This window comes from Macaca thibetana, chromosome 15, assembly GCF_024542745.1.
Source record: "Macaca thibetana thibetana isolate TM-01 chromosome 15, ASM2454274v1, whole genome shotgun sequence".
Taxonomy (NCBI): Eukaryota; Metazoa; Chordata; class Mammalia; order Primates; family Cercopithecidae; genus Macaca; species Macaca thibetana.
The window spans coordinates 66249250-66273560 of NC_065592.1; the positions used below are offsets into that span (position 1 = coordinate 66249250).

At 40.7% G+C, this 24311-nt stretch overlaps 1 protein-coding gene across 16 annotated transcripts in view; it reads left to right on the forward strand.

The window, feature by feature from the left end:
- Window positions 1-24311, forward strand: part of NFIB (nuclear factor I B) — a 242657-nt gene that overhangs the window by 1694 nt on the left and 216652 nt on the right. For 9 of the 16 annotated variants that reach the window (XM_050759584.1, XM_050759588.1, XM_050759587.1 and 6 more), the window contains exons 1-2: window positions 7322-7426; window positions 13376-13907. In XM_050759584.1, coding sequence (XP_050615541.1) covers window positions 7397-7426; window positions 13376-13907 — 562 coding nt within the window. In that variant the 5' untranslated portion in view covers window positions 7322-7396. Of the gene's footprint in view, window positions 1-7321; window positions 7427-13375; window positions 13908-18164; window positions 20699-24311 lie in introns of those variants that run through there. The other 7 variants (XM_050759586.1, XM_050759591.1, XM_050759597.1 and 4 more) reach the window with 4 other exon arrangements.

Consider the following 24311-nt stretch of genomic DNA (forward strand, 5'->3'; position numbering starts at 1 on the left):
GGCGCCAAAATACACAAGATTAACTCTGACTTTCTTTGAATGGATCTTATAGCACCATCCTTGTAACTTTAACTTCCAATAGGTGGGAAAAAGTTAACTTTTGATCCCACACTTGAACAGACATTTAAATCAGCCCTAAAATGGAATAAGTCCAGAAAGTAACATACGCATGCTTATGTGGTTAGAAAAGAATGCACGTGTAAATAAGCAGAGTGTATGTGTGTATATGACTGAGGAGTTCAAGATTTAATCAAAATCAGAATTAGTGTGACTTTCCAGTGCATTTACAATATGAAGAAAAGCATTGTGAGTCAAAGAAACTGACCTTTAAGCATCCTAAGTAAAAACTGCAAAGAGTTTGTGAAACACAAAACGCTGTGGTTTCCAGTTTTACATTTGAGGTTTGATGTTTTCATTTAATGGTATGAGAGATGGAGAAAGCTCTAGCGCTGAAAAGTCCCTATTAAATCATATGTGGGCAAAGGTCAAGCACTCCAACTCACTGATGCAATATACTACAGATTCCTGCCTAAGTGATGAGGAACACAGGAAAAAGTGCTTGGGCAATAAAATTATTAGAACGGTAATTGTCATCGGTGGTTGGGACTGCATTCTTGTGCACTGGGAAAACGTTTTTACTGGCCCTGATGAATTTTAAAGCCAAGTATTGTTGAAAGCTATTTTAATAGGAAATTGATTAGCTGAGTGTTCCATATAATAAATGGTGACAGTTTCATTGTTTGAGGTCCAAAATAAATTTTTATTCTTTAGCAGACATAGGCATCCATTTAATTTTAATATGGTCAGACTGAACAGCAGCATAATTTTGAGTGAATGTGATGTCACGAACATCTGTAACTTTGTTTTTGGAGTTTTTGACATTACACAATTTGATATTACCGCTTTGAGATTCATTGGCTTGTATAGTTAAAATTTCAGATACATTCAGAGATAAAGTTTACTGAACATATATTTTGTTTAGGCCCAATTGTTTGTATTTTTTCGTTGTAATTATGTAATTGTTTCTTAAATTTTAATTTGAAAATTAAAATGCACAATTCTGTTGTTATGCATTGTTTTGATTTTGAAATTCTGTTGTTTATGCATTGTTATGCAGTTTTTAAAGAAGAAATGAGAGAAAGGGGTGCAGAAAGTTTGAGTTGTTCTGCTATGCACTTTTTATACTTAATACAGAATGTAAAGACTACTTAGCCATTTTGGACAGAGCTTTCTATACCTGTCTTAAAAACCCATCTGTTTTCCTGTGTTACAAGGCATGTGTATATGGGTAATAGAAGCCAGTTTACATGTAGAAATAAAATGATCATATAGTTTTACTTTATAGGTCAGCTGTTTTGAAAAAGAGCAGTAACTGCAACTCTCAATATCAGCAGACAAGAGACATTGTGTGAGAGAGTATATGGAACCTTTGTTAACATTGTGGATGAAGCGAGGCAACTATTACCTCTATTTTCAAAGTTTAAAATACATCGTGCAAAAGTTACAGGGCAACTGCTGACTCTGTAATCTGTGGAGCAAATGTCTTCCAATGTTGGGAATCTCTGTTGATGAACTGGCCTCATCTCTGTTGAGAAGTGAAAACCAGCTAACCTTAATGGAGGAATCTGGCCCAGGTGGTGTTGAGATCAGAACTGTATTATAACTTGTAAATATGCTAGAAATATAGACACACTTAGTGGGACACTTTTTTTTTAAAAACACAGTGGAGTAGAGGCATTTCAGAAGTGATATTATTAACAACGTCATTTTTCTCATTTACTTTTGTCCTCAGGGGACACCAAACAGCTCCCAGAGGAGGAGAAAAAGGTCCAAGAATATTTATTCATTTCAGTGAAAGGCAAAGGGCTAGCAATGGGGGTGGGGAAACTAACCAGTTGTGAATTCTCTGGTGGGGAAAAAATTACTTCCCTAATTTGACAGTAGTACTTTAAAGGCTGGGTATGATTTTGTTTTTTGTTTAAGAGTAGTAGACAGTAGTAGTAGTACTCAGGAGTAGTTTAAGAGCTGAGTAATTTGATTACCTGAGCTGGTAAAATTGATTTTGCAATTCTCATCAAGTACAGGCACTTTCAATACTTGTTGGTTGTTTATATCTGCATTTATGAGTGGATTTTTGGTGTTTCTCCTTGTGGATATAAATTTGGTTTTCCAGAGTACACATGTATGATTTTTATGGTTCATTTGGAAAAAGGAAAGATCCCTGGGCATGGTGCAGTAGATACTTGCAGTTTTGCAGGCCTGCTTTCTGGGGTCAGGAGGTCATCTGTCTCTTTCGTATTTAGTTTTTAAATATTGATATTGGCGATGCAGCCAGGGTGTGTGGAACTGTTGAACCTTCTTGCAAATCACATGCAAGAGCTAAAAAAAAAAGTCATTGGGTGTATTGGAAATGACAGCTTTGTTAAGCTCCAAGAAATCTTTCATTAAACTGCTCAGGATTTGCAACCTGTCGCTGCAGTTTCTTTAGGAAGGAAATGGTTAAAAGAAAAACAATATTAGATACTTGAGATGTCAAGCTCCTCTCTGGAGATCTGTAGTGAAAGGCTCAAATGTGGTAGCATTGCTTATTTCAAATATACAACTGGGTTTTGAAAAATCCAGTGAGCTGAAGCACTGGCATTCTATTTAGAAATCAATAAACTTTCTGTTAGTTAGAAAGGAAACTTTTTTTTCCCCCCTTATAAGGTAGCAAGGAGATCTACTGAGGAGATCTTTAAGAATAATGAAATAACAGAGTTTCCTGTTGCTGAGAGAATCATTCACTTTACCTCTTTAGCCAGGTTTTGGGGTGAATGAAAGTGGCCTGTCACACCAGTGCTTTTAACCCTCTCAGTGTAGGAGGGAGAGATGGAGTTTAGGAGTGGTAAGTACCAAAGTTTGAGAAGTGTTTGGCCCACTTTGATACTATCAGAAGCTTTTCAGAGATATTTCCACTCTTAATACCATGACACAGACGTGCTACAAAAAAGGGAAAGTGAATACAATACATGCACTTTCTCAGTTCCTCCTTCTACCTCAGATTTAAAAGATTGAGATTTTTCAAACCAAAGGTGATGGACAAGTGTTGTGCTAAGAGAAGCCAGGTGTCCCATGCAACCAAATCCACCAGCCCCTCTTTCCAAAGGATTCCCTTCCCTAGAGTTCTTTCAGGAAAGGCCTGCAATGACCTTGGCATTGGCTGGACAAGCAGCAGTGTTTTGGGGGGTGTCAGCCATTCTGCACATAGCTGCAAGGCCTGAGAAGACAGTCAAAGCCATAGAAACTGAGCACCCCCATAAACCTTCTTTTTCAGGAAGTCTCTGTTGCTCACTCTTCATTCCTTTTTGGTTTTCCTCGCCTCACGATACTCCCATCTCATTTTCTTTTTTCTGGGAGACAAATCAAAAGCAAAAACTATCAAGCATCCTCCATGGTCATCAAAGTGCAACCAGCCATAAGCACCCTTAAACGTGGGGCAATAGAAAGAGATTTGAACCCCTAAGTGATGGGCCTGGGAGGCCCCAGACATCTTCACTTCTCTGGGGACTTACCTGGGTCTGACGCTGCTTCTTCGCCCCTGGTGCTGCTGAAGCTTTTGCGGGCTCTTCTGTGTAATACTTGTCAATTTTTCCTCTTTCTTTTTTAAGCTTGTGAAAAACTTTTGGATGCAACCTAGTTTTGGTGGCAGAAGGAGATGGTTTCTGTTGGGAAGGGAAACTAATAAAGGGAGGAGGGGTGGCAATGTCGGGAGACACTTGCCCAGGGCTCAGCACTGGGCCTCTTTTTGCCAGGGGACAACGGCTGGTTCTGGGCTCTCAGGCTGAAAGGAGTGCTCTCTGGGTGCCAGGATTTCACTGGGGGTGGTGTGGTGAGGAGGGAGGGATGAAGGGAGGGAGGGAGAGAAGGAGAGATGGGCGCTCGATTTTTAAAGAGACCCCGAAATAATGGCTTCTGTGAGAGTCCAGGCATTCAAAGAGGTGTGTTCAAGGACATTAGTGCATTCCTGCCAAGGGGAATGTCTTTTATGGTAAATTAACTCCAGTTAAATTGAATATTTGTTCAAAGGGAAACTCCAGTAGTTAAAGCTGGTATTATCAGTAGAGCTTCCCCGCCTCCTCCCCTCAGAATCTGGTGAGGGTGAGAAAAGGGATGCAGTGTAATGTGCAATACAAAGTGATGCTTTCGTGCTGGTGGTTTGTGTGTGTGTAAGATGAGGTTGCCTAAAATTTCTGAGATAAATGAGTATTTGCTGGATTAACCTGACTGTCACCTAATTTCTTTCATCCATAAAGACTGCCAACTTTATCCCAGCTTTTCAAAAAGAAGAAATGACCCGCACAAAGGAAACTAACGTTGTCAGAACGCTGACTCCAGGATTTGCCAGGGCAGGGGCAGGGGCGGGGACCGCAGGGAGGCCGCTCCCAGAGCGTGTGGCCGAAAGGGTTAACTCGCAGGGGTCCGCGCGATTTCCTCGACTTTACCTGTTTCCCCAGCCCCAGCAGCACCCCCTCCCCAGCCTCCTGAACTCCCCACCCCCCAGCGCCTTTCTTCTTTGGGCTCTGGGTTTTCGGGGGCTGCAGCTGGTAAACTTGGCAAGCTTGCCTCATTAAGAGCGCTCTTTGAAAACGGACTGTGTTTGAGCATTTCCCTAATGAGGACAGGACGGGGTTAAAAAGTGACCATTTCATGGTTGACTTGAACCTGCCTACTTTTCTTCATGTGTCGTTGTGAAATGCTTGATGTGGATAACTCCCGCTTGGTGAAGGAAAAAGTCACTGGTTCCTCCAGGTCCGCTGGGGGAAGGAAGAGGGGACGGGGGGCAGAAACCAGAGGGAGTGTGAGGGGCTAAAGTTGAGGGGACAAATCAAGAGCTGGGAAGCGGTGGAAAAAGGACAGGGCAATCGGGGGCGAGCCTCAAAACGCCCCAGCAGTACCCATGGAAGCGGGGCGGCCCCGCCCTGGGGATGAACCCGCGAGGACCCGGTAGCCCCAGCGCCCCCGCAGCCCCCAGCTAGGTAGACTCGGAGCCCCAGGCGCTCACTTTTCCTCCCTCCATTGTCTGGGCGGCCTTTGCTTCCACCTCTTCCCGATCCACCCCAAGCAGAAAACCAGATTTGGGGGGGCGGTGTGTGTATGTGTGTGTGTGTGGGGGGGGGGGGTTGCAGAAAGGGTGCAAGGCGAACCGCCTCCTTCAAAATCCCGGGAATCAAGTTCATTCACTCGGAGCCTGCACTGGCGGCGGGGTGGGGGGGGGCAGCGCCGCGGTGGGGAGCCGGCGCGGGCGCCGAGCGGCTCCGGGCCGGCCGCCTCTGGAGGGCTGCAGCGGCACACGCACCCTGCGCGCGCGCGCGCGCGTCCGCCGGCCCGCCCGCCCGCCCCGCAGCCCCGGGCGTGCCGCGGCCCCGCCCCGCTTGCACCCGGGCGGGTAGGGAGACGCTTTCCGCCGGCGCCCCGGGCCCCGGGGGGTGGGGATTGGGAGCCAGCCAGCGGGACTGCAGGAGGAGGAGGAGGAGAGCGAAGCCTGGCGCTGGGAGGAGGAGGAGGGAGCAGGAGGCGGCGGCGGCTCGGCCGGGTCCTCCCGCTCAGAGTGAGGCCACGTGCACGGGGCACCCCCGAAGAGGGCGGCAAACCGCGGCGAAGCGCCGCACGCCGCGACTGCTTCGGGCGCGGGCCTGTGGTGGGGAGACCCGGGACGACCCCGCACCTCCTCCCTACCCGCGAACCCGGACTCCGGGCGGGGCCGTCGGGGGCTGGGCGCCGCGCCCACCAGGTCCGCGCCGGCGCGCCCCAACTACTTGGGCCCAAGTTCGCTCAGGCCCCCGCCTGCTCCGCTTCCCCTTCTTCCCTGCAGCCGCAGGCTCTGCGGACTGAGCCCGCCCCGGGTGCGAGTGTCGGCGCCCCAGCCCCGGCCCGGGGGCGGCCTGGGTGTGAGGGAATTTTCCACTCGTTCCTTTCTAGGGCTCAGACCGGTTCAGTGCTTCTCCCACTCGGATGTTCCCGCGGCTTAAAGAGTCCGCAGCGAGCACCGAAATACCTCTTCCAGGGCGGGTTTTCGGGGGTGTGTATGTGTGTGCCGGTGTGGGGAGGGCAGCGGAAAGAAGAGCTATTTTGGAAAAAAAAAAAGTCATGTTTCTGTGGCACCGGTAGGATACCTTTAACAAATGAGGGAGAGGTGGGGGGGGAGAGAAGGAGAAGAAGGAGGAGGAGGAGGAAGGTGGGGGGCGGGGGGTGTGGAGAGGCTGGTGCAAAAGGAATGCGCGTTTGCAGGAGGAGGAGTAAAGCGATGATTGTGTAATTAAATAATAAAACAATCCTTAAGTCTGATTTGGAGAGAGCTCGAGCGGGGTCCAGAGGGTGGAACCGGTGAATTTTTCAACTTCCAAGTTTTGCAACGAAAGAAAGCAAGAGAGGGAGGGAAAAAAAAGAGCTCAGAGCAGAAAAGAGAGGAGTTTGGAGCCGAGCGGGAGAGCGGGATTTATCGTTTGGAATTTTTCAGGAGATCGTTTTGATACCCCTGGGCTCTGGGCAGCGGCGGCAACAGCAGCCTCCACGCTCGGCCGGGTCAGACGCGGGGCGAGGTGGGCGGGCGGGCGGCCGGGCGCCGAAGACCCGGTGCGGGCAGCAGCGGCGGCGGCTGCAGCCGGGGACCACGCGCCGCGAGCCTCCTCCGCCCCGGAGATCAGCGCTCGCGCCCCCTCCCTCACCCCGGCCTCTCCCTTCTCCGCCACCCCACCCCGCCCCCACCCCGGCCCTCTCCCGCGCGCGCTCCGCCACCCGCGCGCACTCGCTCACGCTGCCCCTCGCGCACACACATGGTCGGCTCGCGGCAAAGTTTCGCCTGCGATCACCACTCCGGGATCCTGCCGCAGTGCTTGGGGCTGTAACCTTGAACTTTCCCAGCGCGGTGACACATTCTCCCCGCTCTCCCGCCCGCCTGCCCGCCCTCCTGCGCCCCCCTCCCCGCCTTTTTTGAAAAAGCATTTTACCACCAACCACCACCCCAATCCAACCCACACCGAACCTTCGCGCACCCCCTACCCCCCAACAACAACAACAACTGCAAAATAGAAAACAAATCCCCAAACCCAGGCGAAAAGCAGCCAACACCGGCGGCGGCGGCGGCCTCGGCAAGCACGGCCAGCGCGCTCGGACTGCAAGAGGGTTAAAAGTGTAGATTGGATTTCACCCCTGGAAATCTAGCACGCCGAGTGAACTTGAATCTTTGGCTATTTAAGGAGGACTGGGTTTGTTGTGAAGTTGCGGTGATCCAGCGCAGAGCCCCGTCCTGATTGATCGCATCGCGGGGCTCAGATGACTGTAAAATGAATAGATGAAATTCTTGCTTCTTGAAGATTTTCTTGGGCATCTCCGGGAAAGTGCGTTTTAAGGCGAAGTCATGATGTATTCTCCCATCTGTCTCACTCAGGTACATGTCTCGGTCGCTTTCTCGAGCTTTCTCTCTGGCCCGAAATGCCTTTGTTTTGTTTTGCTGCGGACAATTAACGGCTTGAGTTAACCTCCGCACATCCCCGTCCCTGGAAGAAGTGGCCTGGAGTTACAGCAGGCGTCGCGGGGCGGCGTGGGAGCCGGAGAGCGGCCCCTCGCCCACGGCCACTGCGAGCGCCCAGCCCCGCGCCCTGGGCATGCAGCGCGGACGCTGGGCCGGGCAAGGCCTCCGGGGGTGGGCAGGGCCGGGATCTGTAAGTGCGAGGCCCAGTGCGGCCCCCCAAGTGCCCGTTGTGGTGCGGCATCCCCGCCCGGGGTGCCCGCAGCCCCTCTCGGCAGCTCGCGCACTTAGGTGGACTCGGGCTTTGGAGGACTTCACGGGGACTAAGCTTTTAAAAACAGCCAGTGAACTTGGGCTAGGGGACTGTAGCTCGAGTCTGTGTGGGCGCCGCTGGACACTGCTGCAGGCGGTGGGCGGGCGACGAAGCGAGTCGGAGGTTGTGGTCCGGGGACCCATTCCTTTGCTTTATTTGGGGATCTGAAACCCTGGTCCATAGTGACCCGCTGCACTTTGGGGTTTCCAGTGACCGCACCACAAAGGCAATATTTACGTTGACACGAGTTAGTTGGTCTTGGTGATTGTTAAGGAGTTTTAGAATGTGTTCATTTTGTGGAAACCTGTTCATTTGACGATATTTGGGCGTAGCTCGTAAGGCATTTTAAGTAATGCTGGTAAAAGTAAGGTCATTTTTTTCTACTTTGAGAATTGTCCTAAGACCTTAGGAATAATGTTATGAAATAAAACACTGGTTTTATACTTTTTAAAAACACGATTTGTATCACTTTAAGCCAGACGGTCAAATAGAAAAGTGGTGAGACCAAACAGACTTACCTGGGGGCAGTTTTCATCGCTGCCCAGGAAACTAACAACTGACAAAGTAGCTAAAATATCTTAGCCCAGAACTGTTATTTGAGGCACGATTTTAAACCTCTAAAGGTATGTGGCAGCTTATTTCAGCTTTTAGGAAGATGTGTCACCGTTGGTAATTGATAACCATTTTCTTTGACGTTGCCATAAAAACTAATAATTTAAAGAAGTGTCAGCCAGTCTTGGGCGTGTTAAAATTTTAAAAATACCTAATATCACGATGATGCATTTTTTAATGGACAAATAATTAAGATTTCAATTGTATGACAATTAGAAGCCATTGTGATTCAAAAGGACTGAGGCATTCATAAATTGTGAATGAAGATGAAAACAATGATAAGGCTTATTCAGTGATTGGATACAGTCCTGTAGCTTTTTGGCTGACACATTTTTTATTGTTTATATTTTGTTTGGCATCTGAGTATGATTAACTTAGATATGGCTATTTTCAGCAAGTAAACATGCACTTTAATTTAACAAAACTGGAAAAATGAGTTGCTGAGCTATTTGTATTTTAAAAACCATGAATGATAATAGCCAATAAATATGATGAAACTGTTTCAGGTATAACGAATTGCCTCTAGTTGTAAAAGTTACCATTAATATTACCCATCAACCGGATATATTTTTCTCTCTTTGTGATAAGCTGTGTTAACTTGATATAATTTTTACACCGTGATCAAGTAAAACAAATCAAAGCAAGATTTTCACTTACAGAGTATAGCATCACTTATTCTCACCTGTAAAAGACTGAGTAATTGTGCATTTCTCTATATTTCTAGCATCAGCTTTTCAGAAACATTGCTAGCAATTACATTGCATTTTTAGTCTCCTCCAAATATGTATTGAAAAGTCACTAGTTTTATCTTAATTTGTGTAAGTTAAAAATAATATTGCAGCATTGAGACATATGGAATGTTGGGATCATATACAGCATAATCATTCAGCTATCACATTAGTATTCAAAGATACATACTTAACAACAATAACTTGTGATGACTAATATCCTCTACTATTTTAATAATATAAATCTAGGCTTATGTATACAAGGCCTATATCAGGGAAGGTATTTTAGCTTAAGAATTCTCACTTCACTAAGCTCCATGTGACTTTGCAGGTAATGTAGGTGTTATAAAAGTGAGGCCACATTAATAGTGTTACTTTTGTATCAGATCAATGGTTTTGTATCACAAGAGCCTAGTAGCTGTATGTAGCACAGCATGTCTCAGGACATGTAAATTGCAAAATAGAGTATCATTCTTAATTGGTTATAAACTTTTAAAAGTATCTCAGTTGTTGGAATAATGTATCTAGGGTTTAGAAAAAAAAGGACCTACCATTAAATGATATGTTTAGCAAAATGATATGCTACAGAATCAGCACATCAATAACCAATATTTATACACCAGTATAAATCAGATATAAAAGAAAAATGAAGAACTATCATATGATTTAATATTTGTTTAAAAATAATGTAAACCATTAATAATATAACTTTCAGTTGGCATGATGGCATTAAATATATTTTTCTTTCATTGCTTTTAAGTTCTTTAGGTACATTTTTTTGCATGATTTATTGTTATATAGCAATGCGCCAAGAACACCTAGTATTTACTCTTCTACCTCTATGTTGGTCTAATTATCCATTCCTTTCATGGAAACGGAAGAAAAATAAATATGCCTGGTGGAATTAAGACTCTTTACTTTTATATCTGAAATTTGTAACTTTGTTATTTACTTTGTCAATTTAGTTCAACTAAAGGAAGTTTTAAAAGAGAATTACTGAACATCAATGTATTTTACTAAAATTTCTGAAAAAGCAAAGTTGCATATTACTTTTGTATACAGTTGTTTGATTTTAAATCACTTATATATTTTGCTTTTTAAAAAAATTTTATAATTGCTTAATATTATTGTAATAATCCACTGCTAGTTAGGATATTTGAAAACCTTAATCACCTTTTTAAAAAACATTTTCGTATTAGGACAGTTACTATGTTCCATATTCATGTCACTCATAATCTTTAAGACTCTAGTGCTACTCAGCATTAGGAAACAGTCACACTTGGGAGATGACATTTAGGCATGTTAATACAGAAATGTATGTGACTTATAGCAAACCTCAATTTACAGTCATTTTTGGAGGATATGTCCCCTTGTCAAATAAGTGCTTCACTTGAATTCACATAATAGTGAAACCCTGAACAATATCATAAGGCAAATTGGTAGCCTGAGAAAGTTTGCTACTTTTATTTCTCAAAAAAAGCATGTTTTAAAACAATATTTGGCAGCATTGACAGCAGACTCAAAGGAACGTTTAAAAATTGTGTGCATTTGCTAAGAATTTTCAAATTCATCCTTCAAATTTGGATTTTGGTTGTTTAAAATAAGACATTAAAATTTTGAGCTTTCTTGCATGATTATGTTTATAATCAAATATTGAAACAAACAAATTTGATCAAAACTGTGATGTCTTTATAAGAAAATGAAATGTCACTGAACATAGTACTTAAGGACATAAGTACTTACGTGTTACCACATGGCTTAATATTTGTAAAATAATATTGCATTTTTAAAAGCATGGCAGGGGTAGAATGAGTGAGGCAAAGCCCACCCACTCCACCTCATGTGCTCTTTACATTCTCAAGGTTTTAGTTTATGGGTGCATATATGTGTGTTTTTTAGTCATATCAATAAATCATAGTAAAAGATTATAGGAAGTGAGTTTCCAAAGCACATTTAAGCCCGCATTTCCTTGAGCTGGCTTTCTTTTTGCATATATTCCTAAAGGGGATAAACAAAGTTTTTGTAGTTACAGTGAAAGCTAAAAGCATGGCATCAGAAAGTGTATGGAGATAGGGAGGTCTTATCATGGGATGTGGTTGCTGTGAGCAGGGCTGCCTTCCCACACAAAGAACAGATTGTGGTTTAACTCTTTCCATGGCCTAGTTTAATGTGCTCGCATAGTAACTGAATTGTTCAAATCTCTGCTGGAAACTACTGATCGGTTTAATGATTTCCTCTATGGCATTTGGTTATGCCTCATGCTGTGATGTAATCATCAGCATTCTGTATTGTTATAAAATTTTGATTCATACTTATTCTGGTGAAGGAACACTTACAGCAGTGTTAGAACACTTTTGATAACTACATTATTGATTGGATGGGACATGTACTCCTTCCATATCTGAAGTACAAACAGCTAACATGTTGCAGTCTGTAGCATTAAAACTTTGAATTTCTTCTTAAAAATACATTCATATCTATATTGGATTTTTTTTGACACCTTCTTTGTTAAAGAGTCATTAGTTGTACTTTCATCATATTTACCTAATGGAATTAGTTAGTCTTCTGTTAAACATAATTTATTCCACGTAGTTCAGGGTGATTAACATGAGTATGTAAATTCTAACTTGGGATACAATCAGAGAGAGTTATTTTGTAGTTGGGCTGACAATATAGTCAATATGATCAGAAAAGTGGTGGTGGAAGTTCTCATTTGCTTGAAATCTTGGCTTATTGCATACATACGGTGTGCATGCACTGGACGTTAAGCTCTTTCTCTTTGAACAGTAATAGGCGTAAGCTTATAAGACAGGTTTTACCTAAATCAGGAAGTAATGAAACTGACTGCACTGGGAAGTGACTTGAAATATCTGTAGGTAAAGATTATCCACCATTCCTCACTGATACCGTCCCTTAAAAAAAGGCTTGGATGAAACAGGCAGGAAAAATGCAGGAGCCTAAAGGTAAACTACTTAATTCAAAAGATTGGTACTCAATAATATATGTACCTGCGAATTCACATGCACGTGCATATATGCACCCACAGTTCTAGCTGATAATTCATCTACATGGCAAATGAATTGTATAGATTCCACAAAAGCAGTAACTGACCAGCAGTGCACTCCTGGTGTCACCCCACCACAGCATGCAGAGACACAAAGAATGTAAAGTTGGTGCCAAGTTGCCATTTTTCATTGTTCACCTCAGATTGATTTTTAAGAGGTTTAGAATAATTGCTATACTCATGTGATCGGTGAACAAATTAACGGACTCTGTGGGGCTGCATATTCTATAGGGAAGCTGCTGGAAGAACATTCATGTAATTTTTGTTTTCAAGTTTGAAAACTTCTATTTAAAAATGCAAGAGTATATGTGAGAAAGCACAAGAGTGCAAGTGTGTGTGTGTTGGGAGCTGGCGTTGGTAGTGTGGGGAGAGAATGCACTGCTCAAAGTATGGAAACCTTCTGTTCAGGACACAGATACGACGAGCTATGTCCTTTGCCCACTTTCCCTCACTGTATACCGGTTTCTCTAGTTACCACTCTTGGAATGGTGCTGTTTCAGTGTTGGAATGTTGGACGTTTGATAAGAAAATGGATCAAGTTTAATGGCGCATGCTCTTTGTGCCACCAGCAGCCTCTTGCTGAGAGCATGCTCCAAAAGCGGGAACTGTGTGGCATTACACTGAGCATCTATATGCTTTGTGTTTCTGTGCCACAGAGAAGAGAAATGAACTGTGGCATCGCTCCTGCCTTCTGAACAGCTCTGCTCCGATTAAAAAAAAAAAAAAAATCTCACTGTGTTCTTTGTAAAATGGTACTGCATAGTGTTAGTTGGTCAATCAAATATTGAAATATTATATTAGGTGCCAAGCACCTAAGTTAGTTGCATATATTTTAAAGAATGTAGAATGCATGGCATTGGGTTGGAAACAAGGGGGATGGGGCCAGAGTGTAATACAAAATATAAACCTTATTTTCTTTATAGGAGGGAGAATTGACCTGTGAATTTTGGTGGAAAGGGGACAGCTGGGCATACTTTACTTTCTTCTTGTCCTGCTATTTTGATAATTTTAAATAAGAAAAGAATGTTATTTTCATGTATAACTTTTTGTACTGAATTGGAAACGGATTGTGGTCTTATTTTCTTATTTTTTGAGCTTTTAAAATTAAACTGACTATGCACATCTTTTCCTCACCCCTCTGTCTTTCGCAGGATGAATTTCACCCATTCATCGAGGCACTTCTTCCACATGTCCGTGCAATTGCCTATACTTGGTTCAACCTGCAGGCTCGAAAACGCAAGTACTTTAAAAAGCATGAGAAGCGAATGTCAAAGGATGAAGAAAGAGCAGTCAAAGATGAGCTTCTCAGTGAAAAGCCTGAAATCAAACAGAAGTGGGCATCCAGGCTCCTGGCCAAACTGCGCAAAGATATTCGCCAGGAGTATCGAGAGGACTTTGTGCTCACCGTGACTGGCAAGAAGCACCCGTGCTGTGTCTTATCCAATCCCGACCAGAAGGGTAAGATTAGGAGAATCGACTGCTTGCGACAGGCAGACAAAGTCTGGCGTCTGGATCTAGTCATGGTGATCCTGTTCAAAGGCATCCCCTTGGAAAGTACCGATGGAGAGCGGCTCATGAAATCCCCACATTGCACAAACCCAGCACTTTGTGTCCAGCCACATCATATCACAGTATCAGTTAAGGAGCTTGATTTGTTTTTGGCATACTACGTGCAGGAGCAAGGTAGGAGCAGATTGTTCTTTTTTCTAGCACGGCAAACACTGCACACAAACCTCTGTAGACAGAGTATCTGGCTTGAGTTAGATGGTTCTCAAGGCCCCTAGATATCCTCCACCCTCTCTGGGTACAGTAGGGTGTCCGCTTTCACTCACATGTCCACTGCCATGTGCGAGCCATGTAAATAGACACGGGGCTTTTATACCTGGATAGGCTTGGATACTTAAGAAAGACCACAAAGAGGTGTGTTTTCAAGTATCTAATAATACTGTTTTTCAAAGACATAGGGTAGTCTAACAAATGTAGTTCATTACACTATACTTTCTGTGGTAGGCTACATTTTTGCATCTAGTCTAGTAATCTTTTCCTGATTTGAAAATGTAACTTTATTTATGAATAGTCAAACCATTCTAAGTAACTTTTGTATTAATCTTTTTAATTAATGAGATAGAGGAACTTTGTTTATGAATTTAGTGGTATTGCACTGAAAACAGAACTAATGTTTACTATTACAAAATGCTTAAGATAGATAGTATCAAAAATATATCTTACGTAGACCTAGATTTACTTAATTTTAATATTTCTATCATCATTTTTGTGCAGTATTCACTGTCGATTAAATAGAATTGAGTTATTATTTAAATTATTTATAATATGTTCCCAGAGTTACTTGGGAACACTGAATAATGTTAGTTTACTTGTATGTAAATTCATAAAACTTACCGAGGAGGAAAGTCGCAGCGCTTCTTACAGAACAAAAATAGAAAGTGGACTGGTTATACTGGTTTAAAATAAATTTCAAAAAGAATACAGAAACTGCATACCATACCTATTATTTAAAATACCTGATAAGGAGAGTGGTATAAATGTTGCCTAAATAATTAAAAAAGATGATGTTATTACTGAATACTTCAGTTAATGAAATGTTTATTTTTATTTTTCTTAATATAGTTTCCTTAAGTAGGTAAGAATTTCTTTTCTTCAAATAAATGCATCAAGATACAGATGTCCTTGCATTAGCAACAATCCATAGTAAAACAATCATTTTACAAAGCAGCATACCAAAAGTAGACTGAAGTTTGAGCTGTCACAGATGGTGGGTCATTTCCAAACTTGGCCTGATGGGAAGAGAAATGGCCTGCAGATAGCCAGGTGACAGACTGTTATCTGATGTTCATTATATAAATGTGAGACTTAATACATTGCTATGAGCTTTATTATTCAAAAAAAATCAAAATTACTTTTTTGACTCTGAATTCTAGGTACTCACTATGTGCTTTTTGGCTTGATTTTCTTGTAGCTTTGGAGATATGCTTAAGTGTCATTTTAGAATTTTTAGTCTGATTTTAAATAATGGTGTTGGACATTGCACATTTAGAAATATTACCTGTTCCTGAAAAAATGAAACATTGTGTTTAATATTTCCATGCATTTAAGAATTACAGTCCAAATAATGAAGGTTAGGGGAAAATAATATTTTTGTCCCATGTGTCCTAAAATAAAACTCAGTAACACATGACAATTATTTGATTGACAGATGTCCAGGAGGTGACACTTTAAGGTGGGCTGTATATATGTGTTGGATTGACTATAAATGTGTTGTAACTGTGTTGTGAAAGTCAAGGATGGAAGTAAAATTTCAGAAAGTGGGTCATGTAACTTTTTAGTGCAGGGAGGGAAGATTTGCAACGACTTTACTACTGCTCACATTTTAAGTTGCTTGAAGGCTAGGTTTTGAGGTGTGCCTGCCTGCATGCACATTTACTCCTGGGGCAGGCAGCCAGATCTCTTAATTTTGATGAACTGACAATAAAGATTTGTAAAGATAGATTGAAAAAAGAAAAAACGCATAAATACCTTCCATGTTGCACCACTGGTCATGATAATCAAAAAGTTTTAAGCAACTCTTAGAGACCATGTTTTTAGATAAAACATTTATTTTGTTGTTAGTTCAACTATCTCTATTGTAAGAACTTTTCATTATTTTATCTTGTGCATCTAACTTGTATCCTCTGCTACCTGCCAGTGCATTCTCTTCTCTTAGCATCTTTTGGTTCTTCTTTTGAGAAACTCACGTCAGGATGCTTTTGTGTTTTCCCCTTTTCAAAATTTATATATTTTTCCTTGTCAAGTGTAGGTTAGTTATGTCATTTTGTAGTGCAATTGATTAAAGAAGGCAGATTTTAAAAGATAATTCTCTAGTCAGTCAGAGGGCTGCATATTGCGAGTGATGACTTCTTATTTCTCTTCTAAGGACATGATAACTCACCTAAGTCTGTTTTATAAATCAGGTAAAGAAGTATAAATGAAAACATGAAAGAAAAATCAGAAAAGAGAAATGTAATGTTTGCAACAGAAAGAGCAACAAAATTACATTTCCCCCTTTTTCTCTCTCCCCACTTCTAAATGACTGGGAGAAAAACATGAGAAAGAACAGAGAGAATGCCAAAGATGGTTGCCACTGGCACCAGGATTGGCATCAGACCCTCTTTGTTTAGCTCAGGATGCCTGTGATTTGTTAGTTGGCATCCGCATTGCAGTGTGGAGTGATGTTACAATATATTGACAATTTCCAGATCTAGAAATGTCAATAGTCCTCTTGGTTATTTATACAAGATCACATACTGCATCTCTTCTGGAAGATGAAATAAAGACCATCATGTACTAAAGTTTCATTGTTGACCAACTTCCTATGCTTTTCTTTTTCCCTCTTTCTCTTTTGGTTCAACCCACACTTTTTTTCCTTCTTCATGCCCAGCAGCCTCATCTTTCTGAAATGTGGGAAGAGTTACTAGAGCTTTGACACAAGCTATAGTGCTACATCTGCATCTGATATGGTTTGGGGAAACATTTATGCTTTTTGAAATCATTTTTGATACATAGTTCATTAGACTTTTGCATTATATGGCCATGAGGCAGTATTTTCTTTAAAGCTTAATCTCTTTGTTATTCGGCTACTATGCATATAGTCTGGTTGACCGCAATTCAGTCCATTTTGCTATTTCCTTACATTAGCAAAGGCTGATGTTCAGTATAGTTGTTTATAAAATTCAATGTCCCCCTGCACTTCACCTAAAATGAACACATCATTTGGGAGTAACTGCGTTTAAATCCATAAAATCATTTGATGTTATTGATTCAGGGGCTGCGCTTCGGCTGTTTCGTTGCTACAAGAACCGCCATTTTGTTTGTGAAGTGCCAGGCGAGGGGGAAAAAAAAGGCAGACACTGTGTTTGATGCCAATAATGGTTGCCAGTGGCACCGAGGTTGGCATCAGACCCTCTTTGTCTAGTTGCTGAATGCCTTTGATTCGTTGGTTGGCATCCGCATTGCAGTGGGCACACTGGAAAGTTTTTGACAATCCCTGAATGAAAGCTGCTTGCTTGTTTGCTGCAGCAAATCTTAGCTAATATAAAACTCTTCCTTTTTTTAGGTTTTGTCTAAAAAAATTGTGACAGATTAAAGAAAAAATAGCTCTAAATGGTATCTATTTTCCCAAAGATATTAAAGATGTCCAATGATTCTTGGGCAGGTGGTACCTATTCCCCATATTGTCTTTGTTATTGCATTCATGAAAGCAAAGCAAAAACAAAAGCAAACAAAAACCAGGCAAGCCTTGCACAACACACCTTCCTGGGATATAAGGGTCCTATAGGATGCAGGGTGTGCTATGACAAGTGTGTGGAGGACAAACCTAACGTAATGATATGTAATGCATTCATTATGACTGACTGTTGCTCTCAGTCACATCTCTGCTTATTTGTTATGCAATTTCTAGTTCCCTCACTGTACACTCTTGTAAATTTTATAGTAACATTTTGAGAGGACTTCATTTTTCCTCTCTAGTTAGAAATGCGTAACAGAATACATGTTTAAAAAAAGAGAGAGAGAGAGAGAAAACTTTAAAGAGGAGACCTATGCCTTCAGGTCTGATATAAAATCAGTTATTCTGGAATTTCTCAATCCTGCATCACAATGTTACGAAATTTTCAGTGCACAATTTTGTACACTGGGAAAATCAACCAGAAGGCTAGAATAATTTTGGTTAAAGTTTCCTAGATAGTTAGCATTAATATTGTTTTTCAGTTAGGCACCATTATCTCTTTAATTAATAAGAAGGATTAGCAGTTCTACCCAAAGGGCTGCACAGAAGGAAGTCTGGCCTATGGGAGGCCTTGAGTTGCCAGACTGTGTCCTGTCTGAAGGGGAAAAAAGGAAGGGGGTGGTGGTGGTGGGAGTAGGGGGGCGGGAGTGGGATTGGCCTTTCTCTGGGGCAGGAAAGCATTTTGAAGAGAGAGGTCACAACACCCCAAGACATTTAAAGGTCTCGAGAGATAGTGACTGTTGTCATGTATATAACAGATTAGAGTTCACAATGAGTCAGCCTAACTGATTTTTGGACTGTACTTTGCACTCTTATTAAACATGTTTTGGAGTGTTAAAGAGAGCCCAGAAACCTCATTGCTATCCTGAAAAAGTAGTTTCCTTTAGCCTTGTTGAACCCTTAAAATTATGATCTGTTGTTGGATGGCCACTTTTGTTGCTTTATTGTTAAATGTTATAATAATTGAAGTACATTTTGAAGTTGTGAAAAATGTGAGTTGTTTACAGGGGAGGTCGTAATCATTATTATTGTATTTGAAATAGAAGCCTGCCTCGTTGTCACATATCATTAGTGAGGAAGCAAATACTAAGAATTATTTTCTTCCTACAGTTACTGAATTTCAGAATCCTTTTGGGTAACAATTATTTCTTTATGAAAAGCTTAAGTAGATAATTGTTTGCAAGTTGGCAGTGTATTTTAACATTTTAACAGATTTCACTTCATTTGCAGGTATTTCCCATTATGGGAAAAAATAAGCTTTCATAATTGATTAAAATGAGGCTGCTCTCTAGGATGACTTGATGTGTCTGCATTGTGAAATGCTCTGGGAGCATAAAAGTTTGTGTGTAGGAGAAATACTTGGTATGCATGTTTGATTTAGGGGAGCACTGTTAATTTTTCCCATCTAGCAACTTGTCCTTGACTGAACTTGTGAACTCTAGTGCACATTTGTTTGCATTCTGGCTCATACACAATTCACAAGATAAAGAAGGGCTCTTATTGGCACGTCTTGCTCCTAGGCTTAATGAGACCTTTGTGGGAACGTATATTGTGAGATAAGATACTTAGCAATTTTCTCACTGATAAGAAAACACAGTCTCCGACCAGAAGTTCACCCTCTATGCCATGAAGTCCCTGCCACAAGATAGCTTTAGCAGACAATTTAAGAGTTAAACTCTGAGGCCCCAGTTGCCAGCTGGGGAAGCTTGGCATCTGTGTTCCGATATGGCAAACTAAGCTCTTGCATTGCTGTTAATATGATCTCATTTTTCAAAGGGAAGTATGGGGGGAGAGAAGGAGAGAGGGAGGGAGGGAAGGATGGGACGCTTATTTGTTACATCAATTATGATTTTCAAATATTTAAAAATATATAGTACCCCACTTTCTGGAGGCAGCAAAGGTTGGTAAAATATTCTGCCGACAGCATTAGGCATCCTTCTCCCCACCCTGTATATACAGCACTACAAATTTTATAATGAAAAATATTTAGATTATGTATTTGGATTTACAAATTTAGTGCACAGTATCTCTTGTGTGGTAAAATAATTCCAAATATCTCCATATTTGTAAGAACCAAAATAATATGCATTGTTCGAGAATCATGGTAATTGGAGAGGACTGTGCACTGCAGTGACAGGAGTGATGGTCAGGTCTCCTGAAGAGTGCCTTCCTGATGGGCACAGTTATAGTGTCTGTGCCTGGAGACTTAGAGCTGGATAGGAGCCATTTAGAGAGGCCACCTATTGCTACAGCTTTAATTCTTTGAAGTTACTGTTTTCTAAAGTGGTACCTAAGAAGCACTTCCAAACATAAAGATTTGTAATCGATTTGGTAGGATTTTTCATTTACTTACTTGTTTTTCCCTAAATTTGGAATTTAGGAAGAAGCTGTCATAAGGAAGTTAAAGTTGTAATCCTCCATTAACCTTTTCCTTTTGAATTTGGCACTTAAAATTTGAAACAATAGTCCAAGATACCCAGTTTAGTAAGGTCTTTCTCCTTATAAGCTTTCATTCAGCCAGATTAAACTGAAAATCTAGACTGGTAAGCTATATAAAACTGTGCTTTCTAACACTAGCAGTCTTGCCATCACTGCTGGCCAGTTAGAATTTCAGCACCTGAAGAGAGAGGGACCCAACGGGAGGTTATGTCAGAATTCACAGGATTTCTTAAAAATTGAGATAAGTTAGTTTTCGTTTCTGTTATCATGGTGGCTTACATGATAATGGACATAATCAAAGAAGTAGTTATTGCTTTGTTTGAAGCTCCAAGTTTGCAAGAGTGCAAAGAGCATATGAAACACTCATTAAAATGGTCAATTATTAAATACCTGAAAATTATGGGCAAAGGCGATCCCTGGCTCTGAAACTAGCTTCTGGGTAAATGTTTCTCTTTGGTTTATGAAAGAATAGCATTTTCCAGTTTGAAGTTGATGAAAGTAAAACTTGCGACACTTAAGGGGTTTTCCTATGTATGTGCTATGGTGGAGCAAATGATTAGCCAACATAATGTTCAAAGCAAGTTTTCCAGCCTTTTTCCCTCCATCCTTGTGCAGGAGGAGTAATTTTAGAAATCTCAAGGACTAGTGGTTATGCGATCGGAAACTTCAGTTATTACGGCCGCATGCCCCAGTGCCAAGCATAGCAAGAAGAGACGCTTCCTTCTGATCATGCTCACTTTTCTGTGGCAACGTGGTATGTCGTCTCATTTTAAAGTAAATTCTTAGGACCTTGAACTCTAATTATGTGATGCGGTTAATTTAACTGAATTTAGTTGTTAGAATTTGGCATAGAGAATAAATCATCAAACTGCAGAGAACTTGTGAAAACTAAGTGCGTGCAGTAAGGAGTGAGTCTGTGGGATTAGCTTGTATTAGATTGAACGTTAGAGGATGTGAGACTAATAGGACTTGAATGGTTGGGCTTTTTGGTTGCTATATTATTCAGAAAATTGGAAGAAATGGCTAACCAATGAGGTGGAAAGTCCTTGAGGCTGAATTGAAAGCCACACATTTTAAAAAAATCTTCGAAATGTAATTGTTCGAAAATGGGAAAGCAGATGATTACATGCATAAATATATTGTTTATAATAAAACACTTAGGTACACATATTCTGTTTATGATGATAGCTTAAACAGGGCAGCATTGATGAATCACTGACAAATTAAAGAACTCTGAACAAGGACTATATAATTAAAAATATGGGGTGATGGATGAAGTAATTTTACTATCAAAAGTTGCCTGGAGGTTGTGTATTTTCAGAATCCTATTTTAAAGGCAGTTCAGAACATGCAGTAAGTTATTGAGGAAGCATAAACCAGTTGAAAATGGAATTTGTTTAAACAAGTGCGAAATAAAATAAGAATTACCTTTAAGAAAAGAATTATTTCATGCTAAATACATGCAGTTTTAAAATTTTAGTTAGCTTCGACTCCATTCAAAATAGTCTATTTCTCAAAATAGTCAGCTTAATAAATAGTATTCATTGAATTTTGAAATACATGTCTCTCATAAAACTACATAAAAGCATTTAACAAGCATCCATTAATATTAAGTGACACATATATATTCTCATGCTGAATGAAGATGAACTGTTTTTTTAAGAAACCTGATTTTTCATACTCATTTTGAAAAAAATACTTGGAGAAATGTTTTGGTGCTAACAGGGAATGGTAGAGCATGGGACAAAAGTCTAATCATGAGCACAGATACTAAGAATAAGTCCTTTGAAGTAGGGTGTATTCTGTAATTCATGTGAGCGGGGGATTACATTTATGCCTATGCTAATAACATGTCAATATGAAGTCTATACCCCTCTATTAGTGAATTCTAAAGTGTAAAAAGTGTTCCTTCGTAGGACAACTTGTATTTTATTATTCTGACATCTGCAGTTTCTGGATGGATTACCTTAAATTTGCTATGCTATGTTAAAAGCCTTGTTTTATGAGGTCGGTCTCAGCTTCTGGCCTTGGTGTCAGGAACCCTGCTACGTGATGCAACTTGCCTTGTTAGGTTTAATTGACCAAAGCTGATGTGTTAAAACAATTCATTTGCGCTGTAACTTATGCCCTGGCTAAGTTGCTACCTGAATCCCTTGACCTTGACTTGTTTGGGTCATGAAATGGCTGCAAGCTGTTTGACCTTTCTATTGTGTAATAATGTCACTGTTTCCTCTTATTCTTTAATGGTAATAGCTGACAAAAAGGCCGAAGCCCTTACTTTACACACCAGTGGATTCAAGGCGTCCCTCTGCAGTAGCTACGTCTTCTGTTTGACATGGTCTGGCTGTAGAAGTGACTTTCTTTTGTTTGCTGACAGTGATGGGGACAAATTTGCAGCCCTCCTTGCTACAAGAGATGGGGCATAGTATTCTGGCATTTGGAGGGTTTTAGATCTTTTCTGCTTAGATTTTCAGTTTCTGTGTTTTATGATGGTGTGTATCATAATTTCCTTTTTCGCACTCTTCTGAGGTTGACTTTTCAGCTTTTTATATTTATGGTTTCTTTAATAATTACTTTTCGGCATTTTCAGCTGCTACAATAAAAATATTTTATTGTCATAATATGAGGTAAAATTGGGAAATTTAGTTATGCTTTTAGTTACCAATGTGAAAACAACTGACTTTTGAACTTAATACTATGAATCTTTGACTAGTACTGAAAAAATCTATATACTAAACATTTAGGGTAAATCCAAAATTTTTTTTTTACAAATGAGTAATGTTGTAACTCTATGTATTCCATCTTATGTTACAGTTTTAAGGGAATCCTATCTTTTGTGACTTAAATAGCTAAATTTCATGACATAGTAGAGAACCATTAGTAAATATGAAGATTTTATTTCTGTGGGGACTTTTGCCAGCATGTAAAATTAACTATTTATTTTAATGAATATAAAAATTGTTTTTTTTCTACTCTTCGTGAAAACCTCATGTGCAAAAATAGCGAATTTTACCTCCGTTCTTCTCTTCTGAAGCAGTGAAATAATTTTATTTTTAAAATACTGGAAAAGCCTTCTAAAATGTTAAAACACAGATATTTTTATCCTACCAAACTCTTCTTTGCCAAATATGACATTATAGTTCATGATTTTTCCTATATTTGCCAGATTAAATATTTAAAATCCAAGCTGTTACATTTTATTTTTAAATTATTAGAGGAAAAAAGGAAGTTTAAGTTAAAATGTACATTTCCTTACTTGCGTGTTGCGTACTGTTTATACATGTGTGTAGATACACTGACAGATGAGAGACAATGTGCTACAGGCACTAGAACCTTGGAAAAAAAGCAGTAGATTTCTGTATTCCTATCTAAAAAATATCTGAAAATAGCAGGTGAGAGGCTTTCTTTTCTTTCTTTCTGGTTTGTTTGTTTGTTACTGTTGTGTTTTAAACTATTTTTCCCCTAGGAATGTTCACAGGCTCAAGGAATTTAAATGCTTTTTCAGAATGAATCATGTTGATAATCCAGAATCATAGGGGTCAGAGGAGGAAGGTTGAGTGAAATGCTCTGAATCTGATTTTAGTCCATGGCCTCAGTTTTTCTCTCTTCTCCTGTAAAAACGAGTCTAGAGTAGAAAACATCTCTTATGCCTTTCTGCTGGTTCATCAGCATCCTCAGGGGCAGCACCAATGTGGAGTTGGCTTTAGATGTGCTTAGTGGGCTAAGGGGTCAGATGACAGTGGGACTATGATATGAGAACAGCAACCAGCCCAGAGGATTTAAAAATATCTTTAGTTTTCTCCAGATGTCTACCTCAGTTCCTCCATTGAAATAATTTTAAGGTGATCTCACCTGTTGAGTTAAAGTTCCTAGTCCAACTTATGTGTTATCCAACTTGTGTGTATGTGTGGGCAGGGAGCCGGGGGTGTGCGCATGCACACATGTGTTGTAGGGAGTTGAGGAGAAGTGAAGTTAGAAGGAAAAGAGAAAGGCGGGTCTTAGATCTTGCAGGAATTACTTAAGAAAGATGGCTTATTCTTAGACTGAAGAGTAAATACTGTGCAAATTAAAGTATTCTGTCATCCTTTGAATTTTGAATTGCTTAAGAAGTTGAGCATATCTCACTTCTGCCTTTTCCGTTTTTGCAGAGCAAGGAAAATGTCTTAGTTCAGGCCACTATAACAAAATAGCATAAACCGGGTGACTTACAGACACTAAAACTTATTTCTCCCAGTTCTGGAAGCTGGAAGCCCAGGATCAGAGTGCCAGCACAGTCAAGTTCCAGTGAGGGCTGTCTTCCGGGTGGCAGAGTGCCAACTTTTCCTTGTTTCTGTACATGCAGCAAAAGAGTGAGAGTTCTCTGGGAT